The sequence below is a fragment of the Anas platyrhynchos genome, chromosome 2 (genome assembly GCF_047663525.1).
Source record: "Anas platyrhynchos isolate ZD024472 breed Pekin duck chromosome 2, IASCAAS_PekinDuck_T2T, whole genome shotgun sequence".
NCBI lineage: Eukaryota > Metazoa > Chordata > Aves > Anseriformes > Anatidae > Anas > Anas platyrhynchos.
In genome coordinates this window covers 107,469,195-107,487,190 of record NC_092588.1, presented here as the reverse complement: position 1 = coordinate 107,487,190, position 17,996 = coordinate 107,469,195, and the positions used below count along the sequence as shown (strand labels likewise).

General features: G+C 41.2%; 2 protein-coding genes across 3 annotated transcripts in view; one reads left to right on the top strand and one right to left on the bottom strand.

The window, feature by feature from the left end:
• Positions 1 to 16,258, top strand: part of JARID2 (jumonji and AT-rich interaction domain containing 2) — a 202,810-nt gene extending 186,552 nt beyond the window's left edge. For both annotated transcript variants that reach the window (XM_038175718.2, XM_027451254.3), the window contains exons 12-18: positions 679 to 793; positions 3,069 to 3,174; positions 4,037 to 4,219; positions 8,946 to 9,076; positions 11,070 to 11,253; positions 12,783 to 12,890; positions 14,338 to 16,258. In XM_038175718.2, the coding sequence (XP_038031646.1) occupies positions 679 to 793; positions 3,069 to 3,174; positions 4,037 to 4,219; positions 8,946 to 9,076; positions 11,070 to 11,253; positions 12,783 to 12,890; positions 14,338 to 14,514 (1,004 nt within the window). In that variant the 3' untranslated portion in view covers positions 14,515 to 16,258. The remainder of the gene's footprint in view (positions 1 to 678; positions 794 to 3,068; positions 3,175 to 4,036; positions 4,220 to 8,945; positions 9,077 to 11,069; positions 11,254 to 12,782; positions 12,891 to 14,337) is intronic.
• Positions 16,259 to 16,962: 704 nt separating this feature from the next.
• The window catches only part of DTNBP1 (dystrobrevin binding protein 1), a 68,991-nt gene continuing 67,957 nt past the window's right edge, over positions 16,963 to 17,996 (bottom strand). The window contains exon 10 of the mRNA XM_027451261.3: positions 16,963 to 17,868. Coding sequence (XP_027307062.1) covers positions 17,621 to 17,868 — 248 coding nt within the window. The 3' untranslated portion in view covers positions 16,963 to 17,620. The remainder of the gene's footprint in view (positions 17,869 to 17,996) is intronic.

The window sequence follows — 17,996 nt, the reverse complement described above, 5'->3', positions numbered from 1 at the left end:
AGCAGGTGTGCAGATTAAGAATTAATGAACGGTTGAGACCATATACCTGGGAGGAACCAGTTGTGCTCGCAGTATCGCTTTCTGTTGTTGCCAGTACATCGGTGTTCTTGTTTTTTGTCAAGGTGATGAAAGACAGAGCCATGCAACTTTCTTACTTGCAAACCTAGATGAGTGCTGGGCAAAGCAGCATGCAGGTTTTTTAGATGAATTGTCACAAGTGTTACAAGCTCCAGCTGCATCTGTGCCATTGAAATTTACCAGTAGAAAACATTAGTTGAAAGCAAAATCCAGTCACCTGTGCAGATGTTGAGCCTGGACCCCACCAGCTGGGAAAGAGGATACGTGTTCACATGTATACGTACACCTGACAACATGAAGCAACCTCCTCTGGTCAATGTTGTTGAGCTTGAATTATGGGCTTTTGTCAGTAATTTAAAGAGTAACATTTTTTACAGCTATTGGAAAACAAATATGTTGAAGGGCACTGTAAGCATCTGGTAGTAGAAAATGCTGAATTTAATAAATAAATCACTCTTTGTTAATTATTCACTCTGATAGGAAGACTTAAAACTTCAGGGTCAGCTGACAGGTAGAAGATTTTTCTACCAAGATGCCCTCAAACTGTATTTTAATCAGAAATTGCAGTTACTCAAAACTCATTTTCAATCTCTGTTTTAGGAGTGACGATTCCTTGGCTAAATATTGGCATGGTCTTTTCTACCTCATGCTGGTCTCGAGACCAAAATCACCTTCCATACATTGACTACTTACACACTGGTGCTGATTGCATTTGGTAAGTATTCCTGTGCTTTGTTCTCTTCGTGTTCACCACAGTTGTCCTTCTGTAGGCTTGGGTTAACAGCAGTTTGAGTAACACCTTTTGCATGGGTGAATGCCTTCTAGAAGTCTAGTCCTGATGAAGATTTAATGAGAAAACGTTGAGAAAAAAGGTGGAAAGAAGCCTTACTTGGAAGAAAACTTTCAGTTTATCTTCTATGGTCTGTTCTGAGATACTTAGTGATAATACATACTTCTGCTTGTTATAGGGTTCAATCTATAGAAAGTTTTCATGACATGGAAACTAGCATGACAGCTAGGCAAGGTAGGCTTCCTTTAGGCTGACAGAGAGATACTTGTTCAAGCTAGCATTATATTGTCGCTTGTAAAATGATTGAATCCATGCTCTGACTGTATAGGAACCACTTTCTTATTTTACACAAAATATCCTGAACTCTCTATCCACCACATCCTTTATATTTTCTACCATACATTTTTCATTATCATATGGAAATCATTTTTAATGCTTACACACATCGTTCTGGTACCTGGCTATGGGCGTTAGCAGTTAGTTGCTAGCTACGTTTCATATTCTGTAGACACTTAATGTAAGTGCACTTACACCTATGTACCCCTGGACAAACAGCTCATTAGATCCTGTGATACAGCTACAATTAGCTGTACGAGCAGATATTGTCATCTCTTCTGGCTGTCAGCCTGAAGATCAGCAGAGAAAAAGTACTCATCAGTACAGCGAACAGTAATGAGATGTTAAATCATAGGAAGTACAGCCTCCTACAGATTCATCATCTGACACACACGGAGTTAATATTAGTGCACATTGTAAGCAAACATCCTGTTACAGACACGGTCTGTAAGGCTAGCAGAATGCTTTATAAATTGGTGGTGAGACCTGGACAGATGACAAGAGAACTGCCCCCCTTTTCCCCAAAATCTTTCCAGATTGATTCTCTTCCATCATTTGCCAAGTTTGGAAGAACGGCTGTGTGTGTGACTGGTGCTGGGGCACATGGACTCCAGATTGAGGCCTCATTCTTTAAAGTGAACGGAGATGAGCCGTGGTAAATCTGGAGGTGCTTTTTATTTGCCTGAGCATAATAAAACCAAGTAAAGCAGTGTTGCAGATAAACCCTAGCATGGCAGCAACTCAAGGCAAGTTCGGCAATCCCAGGGTTTGCAGTTTCCCACCAAGCTGTGCTGCTCAGTTCACAGCGATGAACACCAAGTGCCAGATCTTGGGAACAGGTATCCCCTGAATGGGCATGAAGTATGACCCTTCCAGCAGGGTGCAAGCAGGCACCCGACATCGAGTAGTGGTGAATTGTCACCACATCACATGCCTGCATCCCGCAAAGTAACAGTTCTCCAGATGTGTGAAGCTAACACCTGAGTCTTCTGTGTTACTTCTTGTCATTTCTGCGTAGGAAGTGCTGCCAGCACTGAGCACAGAGAGGACAGCTAGGTTGTCGGCTTCTAGAGGAGAGGAGGATGTGCAGCTCGGGGCATGTACCCAGCAGTTTTAAGTCTTAGTCAGGTCTTTCTTTTGTTGCAAGGGAGGGGAGAGATGTGAGATTTGTTTAGTAAGAAATGAAAGAAGGTATTAGACCACTTCGTGTACTGACAGTAGAGGTGATTCGTGGTTTCTTGATTGTTATGAACAGAAAATATTTTTAAATAAAAGGTACTTTGGTTCTTGCACATAGAATAAATATACTGGTTTGTAATACAGGTAACTGTGTGTGTGTGTGTGTGTGTATAGATAGGTAGATGTAGTTGTGGAAGTGCTCAAGGCCAGGCTGGATGGGGCTTTGAGCAGCGTGGTCTGGTGGGAGGTGTCCCTGCCCACGGCAGGGGGTTGGAATTGGGTGGGCTTTGAGGTCCCTTCCAACCCAAACCATTCTGTGATGATCCTGTGATATTGATGCTCAAGAGATACAAACTTCTGCTCATAATTACCTATTCCAGTGGCATTAAAATGCTCATGGTGCTACAGCTGATTTTCCTACTCTGATTCTACAGAGCTATGAATTTTCACATTTCTGTTTTGGTGATTTTGTGTCTTCTGGCATCTACTGAACACCATCAGACCGAATCTAAATAAACAGCTTTCCATCAGTCCTGAATGTTTTGCAAAGAAAGAACTGTGTGGGCATGCGTGTTTAATTTCTTTCTTTCAGCCAATGTCCTGGTCTAAATTGCCTTGTACTGTAGCTGTGGGCCATTATTTACTCCATAGTAAATCTCTCTCTTTTCCTCTGACAAAACAACAGGTATTGCATTCCTGCTGCGGAGGAGAACAAACTTGATGATGTGGTACATACCCTGCTGCAAGCCAATGGCACTCCAGGGCTGGAAATGCTTGAAAGTAATGTAATGGTAGGTTAATACTGGGAGGGAGGTATTCCCATTTGAGAACCCAAGGCTAATCAGAAGGCTGGTGTTTGGAAATCTATTTCTTCTTCTTTTTTTTTAATTTTATTTTTTATTTTTTTCTCCTTACACTACAGTGATGCTGTTGTGAAAATACGGACACTTTATACTTGCAGCATTCACCCATGTGGCATTTTTCTAGCATAGCTAACATTAAAGTGTTGAATATAAAATAAACATGACAGTGCAGTAAATGTCCATTTTTAATGCTGTCCATGATGTATTTGAACTCACAAAGTGAATGTTTTGTAATCAGTTCATCTACCATGACTGACATTTTATGATGCCGTCCTGGATATGAGAAGCCCAATACTTTGAAGGATTTCAAAAAATTTTTGGCTCCCTTGTTTATTTTATAGATAACGATTTCCATTTAGTGCATTTAAGAATAAATCTGGGAGAACACAACAAATTTCTTGGCTGTCCATTTTACCATCCCTAACAAAAGCATAAACGCAAGATGGATCCAATGACACGTCTGTCTAGAGTAATCTGGATGGAAAAACAAATGGCTTACATTACTTTTATTATTATTATTATTACAGATAGCATGTTTCTGAGGCTTTGTGTTTGAGATTCTTTGGCAAGTGAAAGTTTCAACTATTGGTTTCAGAAGAGAAACATCTGTAATTCTCACTCCGAATAACTAAGTTTCAGCATGTGCAAAAGGGAAGAGAGAAAGTAGAGCGGAGTTGTTAGCAGGGTGTAGCTTTTCTCCAGAACTAGTGGCAGTACCCAGCAAGGAAGGGGATCAAACAGTACAACAAAGTTCTGACTTTATTTCTTTATTGTTTTTATGTCTTTCTAGATCTCCCCAGAAATCTTGTGTAAGGAGGGGATCAGGGTGCACCGTACTGTACAGCAGAGCGGGCAGTTTGTTGTCTGTTTTCCTGGATCCTTTGTGTCTAAAGTGTGTTGTGGCTATAGTGTTTCTGAAACAGTGCACTTTGCTACCACCCAGTGGACAAGTATGGGTTTTAAAACAGCCAAGGTAAGTTGAGAAATGGAGTTAAAATGGATTCACCACCCCGACATCTAAAACGAGAGAAAAGAGCAAAACAGACATTCCAGGATTGATAGTATTGTGAGACCAGTACAACTATGTTTATTTTTGTGGAATATTAAATTAAAAAAAAAAAAAAAAAAAGAAAAAATATGCAAGGCATATGATGATACAGTGTTTTCAGAAAAGCAATTAAGTTAATAATTGATAACTAAAAACTTCTGTGTATTTGACAAATCCAGAAGATTATTATGCCTGCAGACCAGTTTGCAAGGAAGCTTTTCAAAAATCCCTTCAGAGCTACTGATAATATATTGTATTAAGTTTACTACATTTTTTAGGTGATGTTTTCTAGAACCATTAGAATCTCAGGTGCAAGTATCTGAATAACTGTGCTTGTTAGCTTTTATGGTAGGCAGAGTCAGTTAACACTCACAGCTGCATTGCTTGTCTTTCTCTGCCCCTTCATTCAGGAAAAGCTGTTGATCAGGGCAATTTCAATTTTAATCAACTTGAAAGTTCTTAGGTTCACTGACCAGCCCGTCTTATACTAAACTGTAAATAAAACTTCCAATCCCCTTTTCACACAACTAACTGAGTTAGACTGTCTGCAGAAACAGCTGAATTGCCCAGTCCTGATTTTGGCTACGTTTCTTTGTTCTAAGACAAACAATATATTTGGCTAATTGTGTGTCTGACCTCCTCAAATACACTATGGGTTACAGATGCTATTTTGGTAGTGTTTTCTAGCTAAGCCAATAGTAAATTATCGTTTACAGCTTCATACCAAGTGGTTAGTAAGTAATTAATTATAATATGTCCACACCTAGGTTTTGGTTCTTTAGGGTTAATGGAATTCTTCCAGTCTGGTTATACTAACTGTATAATAACTTAGTTTGAAATAAAAGGTTATTTTATTACAGATTTATTTTGGGGGAAGGTGGGAATTGTATATGTGTGTAGGTAAGGAATGAAAATACTGAACTGACCTTTCGTGTCTGAAGGTACACTACTATATTACCACCATATGCTGTATTTATTGCTCTACTGAACACTTGTTTGATATTGTGAAAATGCGACTCTTGTAAGAGACAGAAAATCACTATGCAGCAATTAAAAAGCTCTTCCTGGTGCCTCAGATTCTGAAGAACAGTTTCTTTTGATTAACTTTTAAAAACTTTGCACTGGGTAGATACAACCTGACTGAAAATCCAGCGTATCCTAATCTATAATAACCTGCCTTGGAAATGGAAGTTACAAACTTTACAAGAACCATAGATACGTGTTTATATAAAATAACTCTGGAAACACCTACTACACTGTTTTTTCTGTCTTTATTTTCCTCCTTTTATTTCCTCAAACTCTCCTATATTCTTAACTCTCTTAACTTTTGGAAATTCTTCCTCGTTTCCTTTACTTTATCAAGGCACGCTGCCATTTTCTAAGGCTGACTGGGATTGGGCTTTTCAAAGATTGTGAAAAGTTCTGTGTATAATGAGCAAGTTTCCCCTTTTGGACTGTTAATGAACTTTCTGAAAAACAAATGTATCTTACTGTCTTTCAGTTCTGGACAGCAATATTGACAGTTTTTGGCTGTTTGATATATTGACTTTGCTTTCCCTCTGTGATACTGTGACTTGATTTTTATAGTGACACTCTTTATATTACTAAACAATGTTGTTTTATTTCATGTATTGAATGACCACCGAATCTTCTTTAATATATGCAAAAAAAATGAAATTCTGCATCTGAAGTTGCATTGATTCCAGTTTATAAGGAGTTTGGGATAAATGTCGGGATAAAGGGAGCTTATATAAAGCCTTGTGTAAAGGGACAGACAGGTTTCAGCTGGTCTGTAAACTTTGCAAAAGCATCCTAAATGCCTTGGGAATTTTTAGACTAAGGAGAAGGCTTACAGGTAGGGAAGAGTTTGTGTGTTCACTGGCAAAGGGGAAACTCCAGATAAGGCACTGGGCAGAGTCAGTAACATTGATTATGGAAAACAGAAAATGGGATATATGCATGCTGGTCTGGAGGCTTGAAAGTTGGAACGTCTGCTTTTAGAGGAGGGCTTTGGTAGCACGGGGCCTACCAAGATGCAGACGCTTTATGTGTATTGTCCCAAAGATTTACTTTGGGTTAAGAATATGCTTTTAAAACACCATGCAATTACCACTCCTTGGTTCCTATCACGGAGCTCTCTTAGCCTGAGCAGGCTGGGTCGCTTTCAGATGAAGCTAAATGGGAAGAGGCAGAAATAAATGCACTTCATATTCTCCAGACCAGGCTAGGCTTCTTGAAAGTAGTCTTCAGCTTTACACACACACATCCTCTGGGTGTTTGGGTCCTCAGCACTGACTGTTTCATGCTACACATCTGCTCTTCCTGCATCACGATACTCGATAGCACAGGCATCATCCATGGGATACTAAAGGTTGTGAGAGGAAACCCCCCACCAAAGAGGGAACCCCCCACTAAGCTTGGCATGCCTAACCACCAGAAGAAAGGCGTCTATCTGAAGTAAGACAGAAATCCCCTTTATGTCCAAAAGGTGAAAATGCAAATAGAACAACTCCCTTCCCACCTGAAACTGCAGCAAGATGAACGCAAACACAGACTAACGCAGGCCAAAAAGAGATTCTGAAGAACAACTGGCTAAAGGCAAGAAGAACAAAAAATGTATAAAAGAACGAGAACAGGGCAATCAAACATGGCTTTTGTAGAGAGATCGTGTCCTCCAGGCCTTGAAACTTCCTGCAAAAATTAAAGCTATGAGGTGTGACAGAGAGAGATCATGATGCTGAATGGTCTGAGTGAGAAAATCCTAGATGAAGTTCAGTGCTGAGAAATTTTGAATGACTCACGTGGGAGTAAGAAAAATCCTAATTTGACAGACACAGTGATAGGCTCCAGAAGAGCTCCTGCTGCTGAGGAAGGAGGTTTTCAGCTTCCTGTGGAACTGTCAGCAAAGTGCTCCAGAGAGGTTTTTCTTTTTAAAAAAATTGCATGTTAGGAAATCCAGGGACAGAACAGAAAAGGGAGCAGAAACACTGGTATATTCATATGCCCATGACTTGAATACTTTCGCAATTCTGAATCCCTAATTGCAAAAAAGATAGAGGAACTGGAAAACGTAGAGTGGAGATTGATGAATAAAGGTTTGAATTATCCTGTGTTAACTCTAAGAGCCTGGAAAATTGATGAGCAAGAGAAGTATATGAGAGTAAGACCAGCTACAAAGTGGCAGGAAGATGATAATTATGATGGGAATGTTCGGTGTCTCTCATGGCATTAAAAATGTCATTAGAGAAATGATTAGGCAGCAGGTCGAAGCCAAACAGAAGTCTGTTTTAAAATACTTATCTGTGCGTTTCAGTACTGTACGTCAGAGCAGATTGCACATGGACTCAGAAATTCAGATCAATGCAGAGCCCCAGCGGGTTGTGTTACACACAGCACACGTTTCTGGCTTTGGGCCCTGGGCCGCCAGCTGTGCACCATGGCAGTGTGTCTGCTCATGTGGAGCTTTTCTCAAGCCAGCTACCACGGCCTTTTACCCTGCCTGTGGGGTGTTGTCTGTGTGGGCTTTTGGTTTGACATCGTGTGGCTGTTGTAATGCAGCCTCGGACAGTCCATGAACCGAATCCAGTGGGCACCAGAACTCCTGCAGCGCCCAGAAGTGCTGCTGTTCCAGCCCCCGGCTGGCTCTAGTAAAGATAACACACTGCAAGGGACGCTTTTCTTACCTGTGAACACCTTTTGAACACTTTTCGGTCAGCAAAGGTTATTACCATTAAAAGCATAAGCAGAGAGGAGCCAGTCCGAGGCAAAACTGAGCAGAACTGAAGCTCCCTCTTTAGCCCATTGCCTCCTTACCCTGACATCAGACTGTTCTGCTCATGCTTGTCTTTATTCCTAACAACCTCTTACGTCTGTGGTGTTGTAAAGATGAAAAACGAGGACAGCCCTGGGCCTGCAGCAGGTCAGAATAGATGTGACAGGATAGCTGAGAGTAGGCATCGTGTATTACTGAGCTTCGGTGATCGGATTGCTTCTCTTGGCCTCCACAGGAAAAATGCATATTTAGGGAGGGGATTTAGAAGTGGTGGTTCCTCCACTTCAGTGAACTGTGTACTGATGTAAACCCGGGCATCATTTTTTCATTTTTCTCATTCTCCTGACATCTCTTGGCTTTTCTAGTGGTGAAATGTGATTTTTGTTTTCTGAAAAAAGGGTACCTGAAATGTGGTGGTACTGGAGTACTCTTTCTTTCTGTCCGTACATGCAGATCTTTTCCTCTGCGTTAAATTTCACAGTGAAGTGTGCTAGGACATGGTAACACACAGACTGATTTCTTAGTATAAATGCTACTCCTGGTACTTACTGACTTTGTAAGAAAACAAAATGTTAGCTATTATGGGCACTAGGATATTCTCTTACGAAGCCGTTCATTGTGACTGGTAGCATGCATTTGGTTTGGGTGTTAGAGCTTCTTGTGGCACTGGTTCACCTAAAGCATGTGCAGAAAGTCTTCCTTCATAGTCCAGTGCTGGATCTAAGTTAGGAACCTAAGTATTTTGGTTAATTTAGACTAAAGAAGGCTTTTACTTTTGGTTGTTTTAGAAGGCTACTTTTTGCTGCATTGAATTCATCCTAGGTAACTTTTTTGCTTTCAAAATTTGCTGAAGAGATAATTTGGAACTTTCTGTTCCAGGAAATGAAGAGACGACGTATAGCCAAACCATTTTCAATGGAGAAGTTGCTTTATCAGATCGCAACAGCGGAAGCAAAAAAGGAAAATGGACCGACTCTGAGTACGATATCATCACTTCTTGGAGAGCTCAGGTAACGAATTGGGGGCCTGGTGTACCTATTTTGTTTTCATTGACAGACTCCCGAGGTGGATAATGTAAGTAACCATTCCAGACACGTGTCTTGCACGTCCTTAACCAAGCGAGAGCCCAGCAAATCTGTTTGAAGACAGCCGCATGTGGAAGAAGCAGTTTCCTCGGCTGCTGTGAGGGTGCCCGTGGTTAGGATGTCTTACTCTAAGAATTCCATACTTCTGGCACCATCCAAGAACTGAAGAACAGGTTGGCTCGGCTTTTTCTGTCCTTGGGTCTTGATGCTGAGAGTCAAGACTTCCTGATGTGTTACGTGAGCTACTCGGTGCCAGGTGGTTAGATGCCGCTTAGCTTTTAACCCCTTGGCATCAGCAGCCACTGTCAATCCATGCCAGCAGCGTGGGTTTTGCAGCAGGAACCCTTGTCTTTAGCATCAAGATCGTTACAGTCGTAATGTTGTTTGTATACAGAAAGATTTTGGTTTTTTTCTTCAACCACTGAGTAAGCGAGCAGCTTGTGCATGGGTGCTCATGCATCTTGCATTAGCATTTGAACGTTTTTAACAACAAAAGCTTCACACTCCTTTTTCTCTCCACAGTGATTAAGGAAACACATATTTAGGGTTTCTCTAAAGATAGGTAAAAAAAAAAAAAAAAGAAAATATAATGTTGCCTGGCTTCCTGTGTAATGTTCTTCTCTTTTGTTCCCTACCATGTAGTTGCTACCTATCTTTCAAGTTTGTGACAACTGGTACTCGAGATGTCAAGAAAGTTTTGATGAATGGAATCTACACAAACTGTATTTAACTAACTAGCATGTTCATTTGGCAAGCTTCCAGTGACATATTGAAGGGGAACGCAGCCCATGTGTTGTTTTAGTGTTCAGAAAGAAATGCAAAGAGGTGTGCTGACTCCCCCTTCCAGGTGTGCTGACTGCTTTGCCTGCAGCTGGTTGCCCTGCAGGAATAATCACTTCTACGCACACTTTTTTTTTTTTCCTTGAAGAGGAAAATGCTGCAAGTGCGAAAGGTGAAACAGAAATGTTGGTGCTTGCTGTAAGAAATCACATCGACCTCTATCAGAGTGGTTCTCAAACTTGTTCCTATACCGAGGTTGGAATTCTCTGGAGAATCTCAGTCCTTCCCGTGGCTGCTTATGTAAAACAAAACCCCAAACCAGCCTGAAAAAAACAACCAAAGCGGAACAATGCACCCTGTATTTTTTTTCTTTGTTTTGTTTTGCTCGTATGCTGTGTCTTTTGCTGCCTCCTTTCCTGACCTGCCTCGGTTGCTCAGTTTCCCCAAGCCATTTACTTAGCATGGCTCTCCGCCCCTCTTCAGCGCTGTCTGGCGGTGAGATTTGTTATCCTCCCCTTCTGCTCAGCTCCCTCCACACTCGCTGTCTTCCTCCCAGCTGCAACCCGCCCTGCAGTCCCTCCAAGGTGTCTGCTGGCCACCTTGCAGACACAGCGGGTGGAGGGCGGCTGGAGGGCTTTGTCGTTGTTCCTAGTTGACATCTCCTCCTTTTTCCCTCGGGTGTACAGCAAGATCAGGTCCTTGGTTCAGCGCTGCCTCCTGATGAAGGTGGCTGTGTTACTCGCGACAGCATCGGCTCCTCCTCCTCCTCCAGGTGGCTTTTGGCAACTTCAGGGAAGGCAGGCACGTTAGCCACATCTCCCAGCTCTCCACATGCCTCACCGACCTCGAGGGAGCACTCGGCAGTCCCCAGTTCTTTGTGGAGCAGTTTGAGAACCACTGGCTTGATACAGTGGTCGCTGTTACAAGCCTGAGATGACTTTTGCAATTAGGCAGCGTTTCTGTGGTGCTGGCCGTCTCTGTCACCACACATAGGGAACGGCACCAAACTCCTGTTACGCTCAGGGCTGTGCTGCGTGCAGTTAAGATTTTGGTGATGATCGTGGTCAAAGGGTGATTATACTTGGCTTTGTGGTGTTAGGAAGAAATCCCAGTTACTAATTGCATCCGATATTCACAGGGACACGGAGCTGAGGCAGCGGCGGCAGCTGTATGAGGCAGGTCTCCACTCTTCAGCACGCTACGGCAGCCACGACAGCAGCAGCACGGGGGTGGATGGAAAGAAAAAGCCTCGAAAGTGGTTGCAGTTAGAAACGTCGGAGAGGAGATGTCAGATTTGTCAGCACTTGTGCTATCTTTCCATGGTAGGTCAAATCCTCAGCCCCCCGTTCTGTTTGTAACACACTGTAATGGACTGGGAGTGTCTGAGAGAAGACGCACGACTTACGGGGTCATCTCGTGCGCCTCACGCGGGCTGCAGGGATGTTGATGTGTCAGAAAACTTATCGCCTGAGGCAGTGGTGACAACAGTTAGTGCCAGCTGGCTTCCTCCCCCGTAAGAACGGGTTGAAGGAGCCACATGAGCTGCTCTCGGACACCCACCAGCACATCTTCATTGCACTAAGAGGGGTAACGAAAATACCTGCAGGCTGCCCAGAGCAGTAAGTCGTGGCAGAACGCTGCTCAGGGTGAGCTGGGAACTCAAACGTATGCCCCGAGTCTCAGGCGTGCAGGTACAGCCCCTGCTGCTCTAGTTTCCCTGCAAGGCAGATTGCAGGGTAGATGTGTCCCAGCTGTCAAGCTAAGATGCTGTTGGACAACCTGTCCACTGGAAAATAGGAACTGTGAACTTTCTCTGTTTGTACAAGTACCTGCCTACTGGCTTCCAAAGGCGTGCCAACCACTGTGGTAACGCTTTCAGGTTTTTAGCTGTATACAGAACAACCAGAAATGCAGCAGCTTCGTTAAATACACAAAAAGCCCCCCCACAATCTTACGCATCACCTCATGCCAAGATCAAATACTTAAATATGATACAGTGTGTGTCCATAGTCAGCCCTTTTTTTTCCCTGTCATTTTTTTTCTTTCTTTCCCTTAGAGCTGTTAATTTTTTGATGGAAATCCAATGTTCCTGTTGAATGATGTGATGTAGCTGTTTCCCTCCTTATGACCGAATACACTGTTGAGCCATGTCTTTAGACCACTGGGCAGCTAAGACATGTTTAAGCAGCACTACTTTGAACTAACTTCAAAATGAGTTAGTTAGTTTAAAAAAAATCAAACCAACCAAAAATTCCAATTCTGGTCAGTTTGCTGTGGATACAATGAAGTTGTGTATGTGTAAAAAAAGGGAATGACTTTTCCTTGTCATTCTTAACAGCAATAAGGGACAACAAGTCAACTTGTTTGTCGAATTCCAAGCTTTGTGTTTTTGGCAGCTAGCCAGCTGAGTAAATGTGACCTCTGCTGAATAAGACAGTAACTAGGGCATCCTATGGCTAAGCTTTTGATTTGATTCTTACTCAAGGCAGCATTTAGAATAACAAGAAACTGCTGCTTTCGAGAAACTTTTAGGTTATATATTAGATACCAGTAAAGCTTTATACATGTAACAGTATTTAGATTCATCCTTCACTTCTAATGGTGTAGGTTTTTTTAATTAATATGTATCGTCCAGCATTAGCACTCAGAAGAAAGTGTCTATTCCTTTTTTAGTTCATTCTGGATCATTACACAGTGCATGTGCATCTTGTTTACTTCTCCCTTCACTAATTTATAGCAAGGTACAGGTACAGTAAATCACATATTACAATGGGAAATACTGTGTGCATAACACAGCTACAGTTTGGAGCTTACTGCATATCCCTTCCTCTCCCCCTTCCTCTTTTGATAGGTTGTACAGGAGAATGAAAATGTTGTCTTCTGCTTGGAGTGTGCCCTGCGGCATGTGGAGAAACAGAAGTCTTGTCGGGGACTGAAAATGATGTACCGTTACGATGAGGTCTGTACGATCGTAGCTCTGCGGTGCTGGTTGGCTTTGTACTGAAAACCTGGGACTAGACTTAGCTCTTTGTCATGCCAGGGCCTCAGGAGACTGCGTTGTGATGATCTCAGTAGCAGAAAGAGAGGGAAACGTGATTACAAAGATGAAGCCTGAAGTCTCAGTGGGTGGTAGAGATCAGACATGCCATTTAGTGCTTTGGGGTGCTGTAAAACATGAGGCTATGTTTTGTTCGGTTAATTTACGGTCACGTCTGTGCTCTATGATAACTTCTGTCTGTTGGTAGCTGAAAATGCACTTTTGACTTACAAGAGGTCCAGCCTGAACCTTCTAAAGCCATCTTGTAGAGTACTTCTAGGTGAGAGTTCCAGTAATGGCTTGGAGTAAAGCACAAATGAACTCAAACTGACGATGTAGGACTGTGCCCGGGTTCTGGGCAAACAAAATCAGCTCTTCAAGATCAGTGCTGGTACAAGCTGCTCGTGGACAGATGTCTCGGCAGCTTCTTGATGTATGTGCATGGGGTTCCAGAAAGAAAACAGAAGGCCAGAGTGAGGCTGGGAACGAGCGTGCCACTGTGACTTGCTTTGATTTTAATTGTGGGCTCTGTAACATGCTAAACACTGAAGAGTTTCAGGAAACTTCTCAGAAATCTAAATGTATTTCTTGTATTCTTGAGATTGTTTAGTCTCGTATATCCTGTGTTTTCAATGGAATTGCTAACTGTTGAGGTTTTCAAAGCCACTCTTCATCAGAATCACATACAGTAATAATTTTTGCTAGGTTTTATAATTACAAAGATATTTTGGGCTACATTGGAAAAGAAGAAAATCTCTCCTTGAATACTGCATGTTTATTAATTTTTCAAATGAAAAAACTGTCAGAAAGTTTCTGCACTTCTGAAAGATGCTAAATGCATGCCTGGAGGTTTTTACATGATTTTTTTGAGGGCTGTGAATAGGGGTGAGGAGAGAGAGAGGAGGCTGCATGTCAAATGCCATATGTTAAAGCTATTTTTTAACTGTTGGCTATACTTAATTAGGAGTCTGCTTCAACCTTGCACAAAACTAACTTCCCAAAATTCCTACCAGGATGGGAAAGACAATTCAGACAAATTGCCACCCACCCCCAAACTTCATCAAATCACTGAGTATAATGAGATCAGGAGTGGCGATGTAGTCAAGACGCTCCGATGTTTTGGTCAGGGACTTCTGTCTCTTTCTTATCTCAGTGCCCACAGCCCTTTCTCCTGCATGGCAGCAGCTGTCGTTCTGTAGTAGCTGATTACTGTCTTTAATGGGGAAATTTCAGCAAGTAGATTTTTTTTTTTTTAATCTTGGTTGGGTGCTTTCAGTCAAAAAGGCAGCATTACCTATATGTCAATTAGAAGTGCCCGGCTAAAGAAAAAATGCTGATTTGTGTTCTGTTTTTCCCACTTTCTGAACAGGAGCAAATAATCAGTCTAGTCAATCAAATCTGTGGAAAAGTATCTGGTAAAAATGGCAGCATTGAGAACTGTATCAGCAAGCCTACACCAAAAAGAGGACCTCGTAAGAGAGCGACAGTCGACGTGCCATCATCTAGGCTTTCATCCTCCAGTTCATCCAAAAGTGCTTCAAGTTAATCCTGAAGATGCCAACACTCTCATTTTGTCAATTTATATATATTTTTTGTAATTATTATACCATAGTTTGGAGTACTTGCTGTAGAATACAAGCTGTCTTTGCACTAGCTCTAAAGAAGATTTTCTTCTGGTTTTAGAGAACTAATTTTGTTTTAGCATTAAACTGTTGAATTTTTTTTTTTTGTACTTAGACTAGATAGATACAGCAGTCTGATTTTTTTAAACTGCCGTATGTTCACTGTTTTAAAACCGGCAAGGGGCTGATAAAATATTAATTTGTATTGTCCCTATGGCTGAAAAAATAAAAAGCCTTTTTGGTAACTGTGAAAAAAGGCTTTTAACCCATTTTTTGAATAGGTTAAAGTTTGATGTGTTTTATAATTTGTTCTCCAGTCATGTGAGCAGATTTTTCTAGAGAGAAAAGGGATAGGAGACAAAAACTTGAAAGAAATTGCTTTACTTTGGCTGTCTTTTATTCTGTCACAGCAAGATGAGTTTTGTAATTTTTTAAATTGGAGAATACACACTTTCTTTGGGAGGTTTTGGCAGCTGAAGATGGACTTTGTTTCCTAACTGTAGGCAAAAGGAGGAGATTTGGAGTATGTTCTCTTTTACCAGCACATCACTATGCATCTGTTTTGAGGGGGAAAAAAATAAAAATAAAAAAAAAAAAAAGGAAAAAAAAAAAGACTGCCTGCCTTGAGGAGTCATGTGAGGGAAAACTGTGCCTGATTTCATTAGGAAATCCATTCTGTTATTTTTTGGTGCTGTTGGCTACTTTATCAAAAACCCTTCAATAGCATCCTTTAAAAAAAAAAAAAAGAAAAAAGAAAAAAAAGTGATTGAAGCCATAAGTGCTTCTTTTGTCATAGACGTGCAATCTTTCTAACATTCCATTTCCATTCCACTGCTGTTTTTCACACCTTTACACAGTCGAGCATTAATTTTTGTTTTGAATTTGTTTCATTATATGATCACATTTAGAGCCACTAGCAGGTCTGCATATTTCTTTTGAATGTGAAAATGCATTTGCTTTCATCTTGTCTATTTTTTCTCTTCATGTTGTAACAAAAAAAAAATCACACCTTTTGTACATATGCCTGTAAATTTTTTTAAATACTTGAGCCTTTTCTTGGGGTGGGGGGAGGGATGGCGAAGAGACAAGATGAAGAAAAGCCTTACGTTTCACTTTCTTCATCGGTTGGATTGGATGCTTACAGGGTTTTTCTTGTAACATTTATAAGTGCTGCTTACATCACTGAACAACAACAAAAAATAATAATGGAGTAGCTGTTGCCCTTTTCTGGTTGTGTGTACAGTATGTGTGGAATAAAAAAGGGAAAATGTTTTCACAAACTGTTTTGTTTCGTAATTGAATTCAACAATACCGTAGCTACCCATATTGCACTGAGCTTGCCAGTGGTGACTGTCAGGAAAGTCCTATAATACAATTTGTTGGTTGTTGTTGCAGAAGACTGAACTGTTTTGGAATATTTAACAATAACATAAACAGAGTCAAGTGTTTTCAAATGTGGTTGTCTGGTTTTTATGGCCTTGCTGTGTACTTTTTCCCTCTTGACAGTAAACTTCTGACTATGGCTTACAGTTTGACATTTAATTTATTAGCGCTGCTCTGCTCTCTTTCCTTGTAAGGAAAGACTTCATGTTGTTTATTGCCAGTTTTTTGTTTACTTTCCAGGTTTGTACTACGAGGTTTAATAAAAAAACAAAACTTTTTTGGACACTTTGTCTGTCTTCTGGAAAGTGAGTGAGTAAAGTAAGCTCCTTCAAGAAAGATTTCTTTCAACAAATGCTGGTTAAATACTGAGTAAGTACCTGATTGTAGGTAGTGAGCTTCTAGCTTGCACACCCTAAAGGTGAGGAAACGCTTTGTCAGATACCAGGAGCTGCAGTGAGTCCTTAAGGAAACTGGGCACATCCCAGCTGGCTAGCAGCAGGAGGTGCCTCAATCCCAACCATTAGTTTGTCAGGGAAAGGCCCGGGAAGAGATCTATGTCACAGCTCATCCTTTTACTTACGCTGCTTCTGATTACATTCCTTTTCTCAGTGAATGAAGAGCAGGAGTCAGGAAACTTCTCAAAGGAGAGCAGATCCCTGCAGAGTGTGAGACTTGACAAGAAACAGGTGTTAGACAGGTTCAGTCCTCCGTTTCAGAGAGAAAATGACTGCAGAAAAAAATGAGGGCAGTAAGATGATGACTATAGGCAAGGCCTAAATTTTGTAAAATGTATTCACTTAATTTATAATTTATTCAGCTTCATTTCCCTTAAGTTGCTGGCTTGCATCAGTGTAGTCAAACAGATGTTACCATGGAAAAGTAAATTACACTGGTGCTCAGTATAAATAACCACTTTTCTGATTGCTGAATTAGTCTCCTCTGTTCACTGTCATGAAGAAAATATTTGGGCAATCAAGTAAAAGACATGGTTGGGATAGAAATACTTTATTTTATCTCAAAAGAGGAGTAAGCTTATACAATGCTACGGTATCTGCTCCACAAGGAGTAAAACATTTCAGTACGCATCTCTCCTCCTTTGATAGCTTTTTTTTTTTGTTTCCTTAACACCTATGATTAATAAGTTGGTCCTGAATAAGAAGTGTGAAAGAGTAGATACTGCTGCTTTAGTAGACAAAGGCAGTAGGCAGACAGTAGGTAGTAAAGAGTAGAAAATTGCTTTTCATTTTGGTTTGGATCCTAGATCTTCATTGCAGCAGCTGAAAACATGCAAGGAACAATTTGGGTTCATTAATATACATCGAATCTAAGTATTTCCCATCAGCCATTTAAAGGTTAGTGGTCATAGTAACTTTTATCTTTCCCCTTTAATTCTTTTATACATGGTATATACAAAAGTTTTACTGCTCCCCTGAGCCCCAAGACTACTGTTAAAGTGTGTGTGCTTTAGGCATTTTTTTTTTTTTTAAAAACCAACCTCCACACGACTGGCAATTCTGTAAAAAGGCTGTATGACTAGTAAAAAGGTCTGGCTGTTACGATTGGTTTAGCAAATTGTTACACAGGCAAGCTCCGCATTCATTTGTTCATTCATTCCAAAGTCATTCTTAAAGGATATGGTTTTAAGATTCAAATAGTTTGAGAGTCACTTTCATCACTAACATCTGAAGCACCCTTTCTTTCGGTTACAGCAGCGAGAGCAGTGTCCACTTGAACTTCTTCTTCATCGGACTGAATAACCGGAGACTCCCCTTCACTGGCTTCTTGGCTGGCAGAATCAGTACAGGTTGACGACAGCGAGGACAGTTTCTGTCGTAACTCAGACTGGCTGGGAACCTGGAGACTGATCTCATTCACATAGGTGTTGGAGTCGGGCCCTTACGGTCGGAAAAACAACAACAACAACAATCAAGCTCTGGCTCTGAACCGAGACATCAGCACATTAACTCAACTCAAAGCTGGTTTATGAGTGCGTTTAAAGCTCCTTCACTTCTCTCAATGCTTT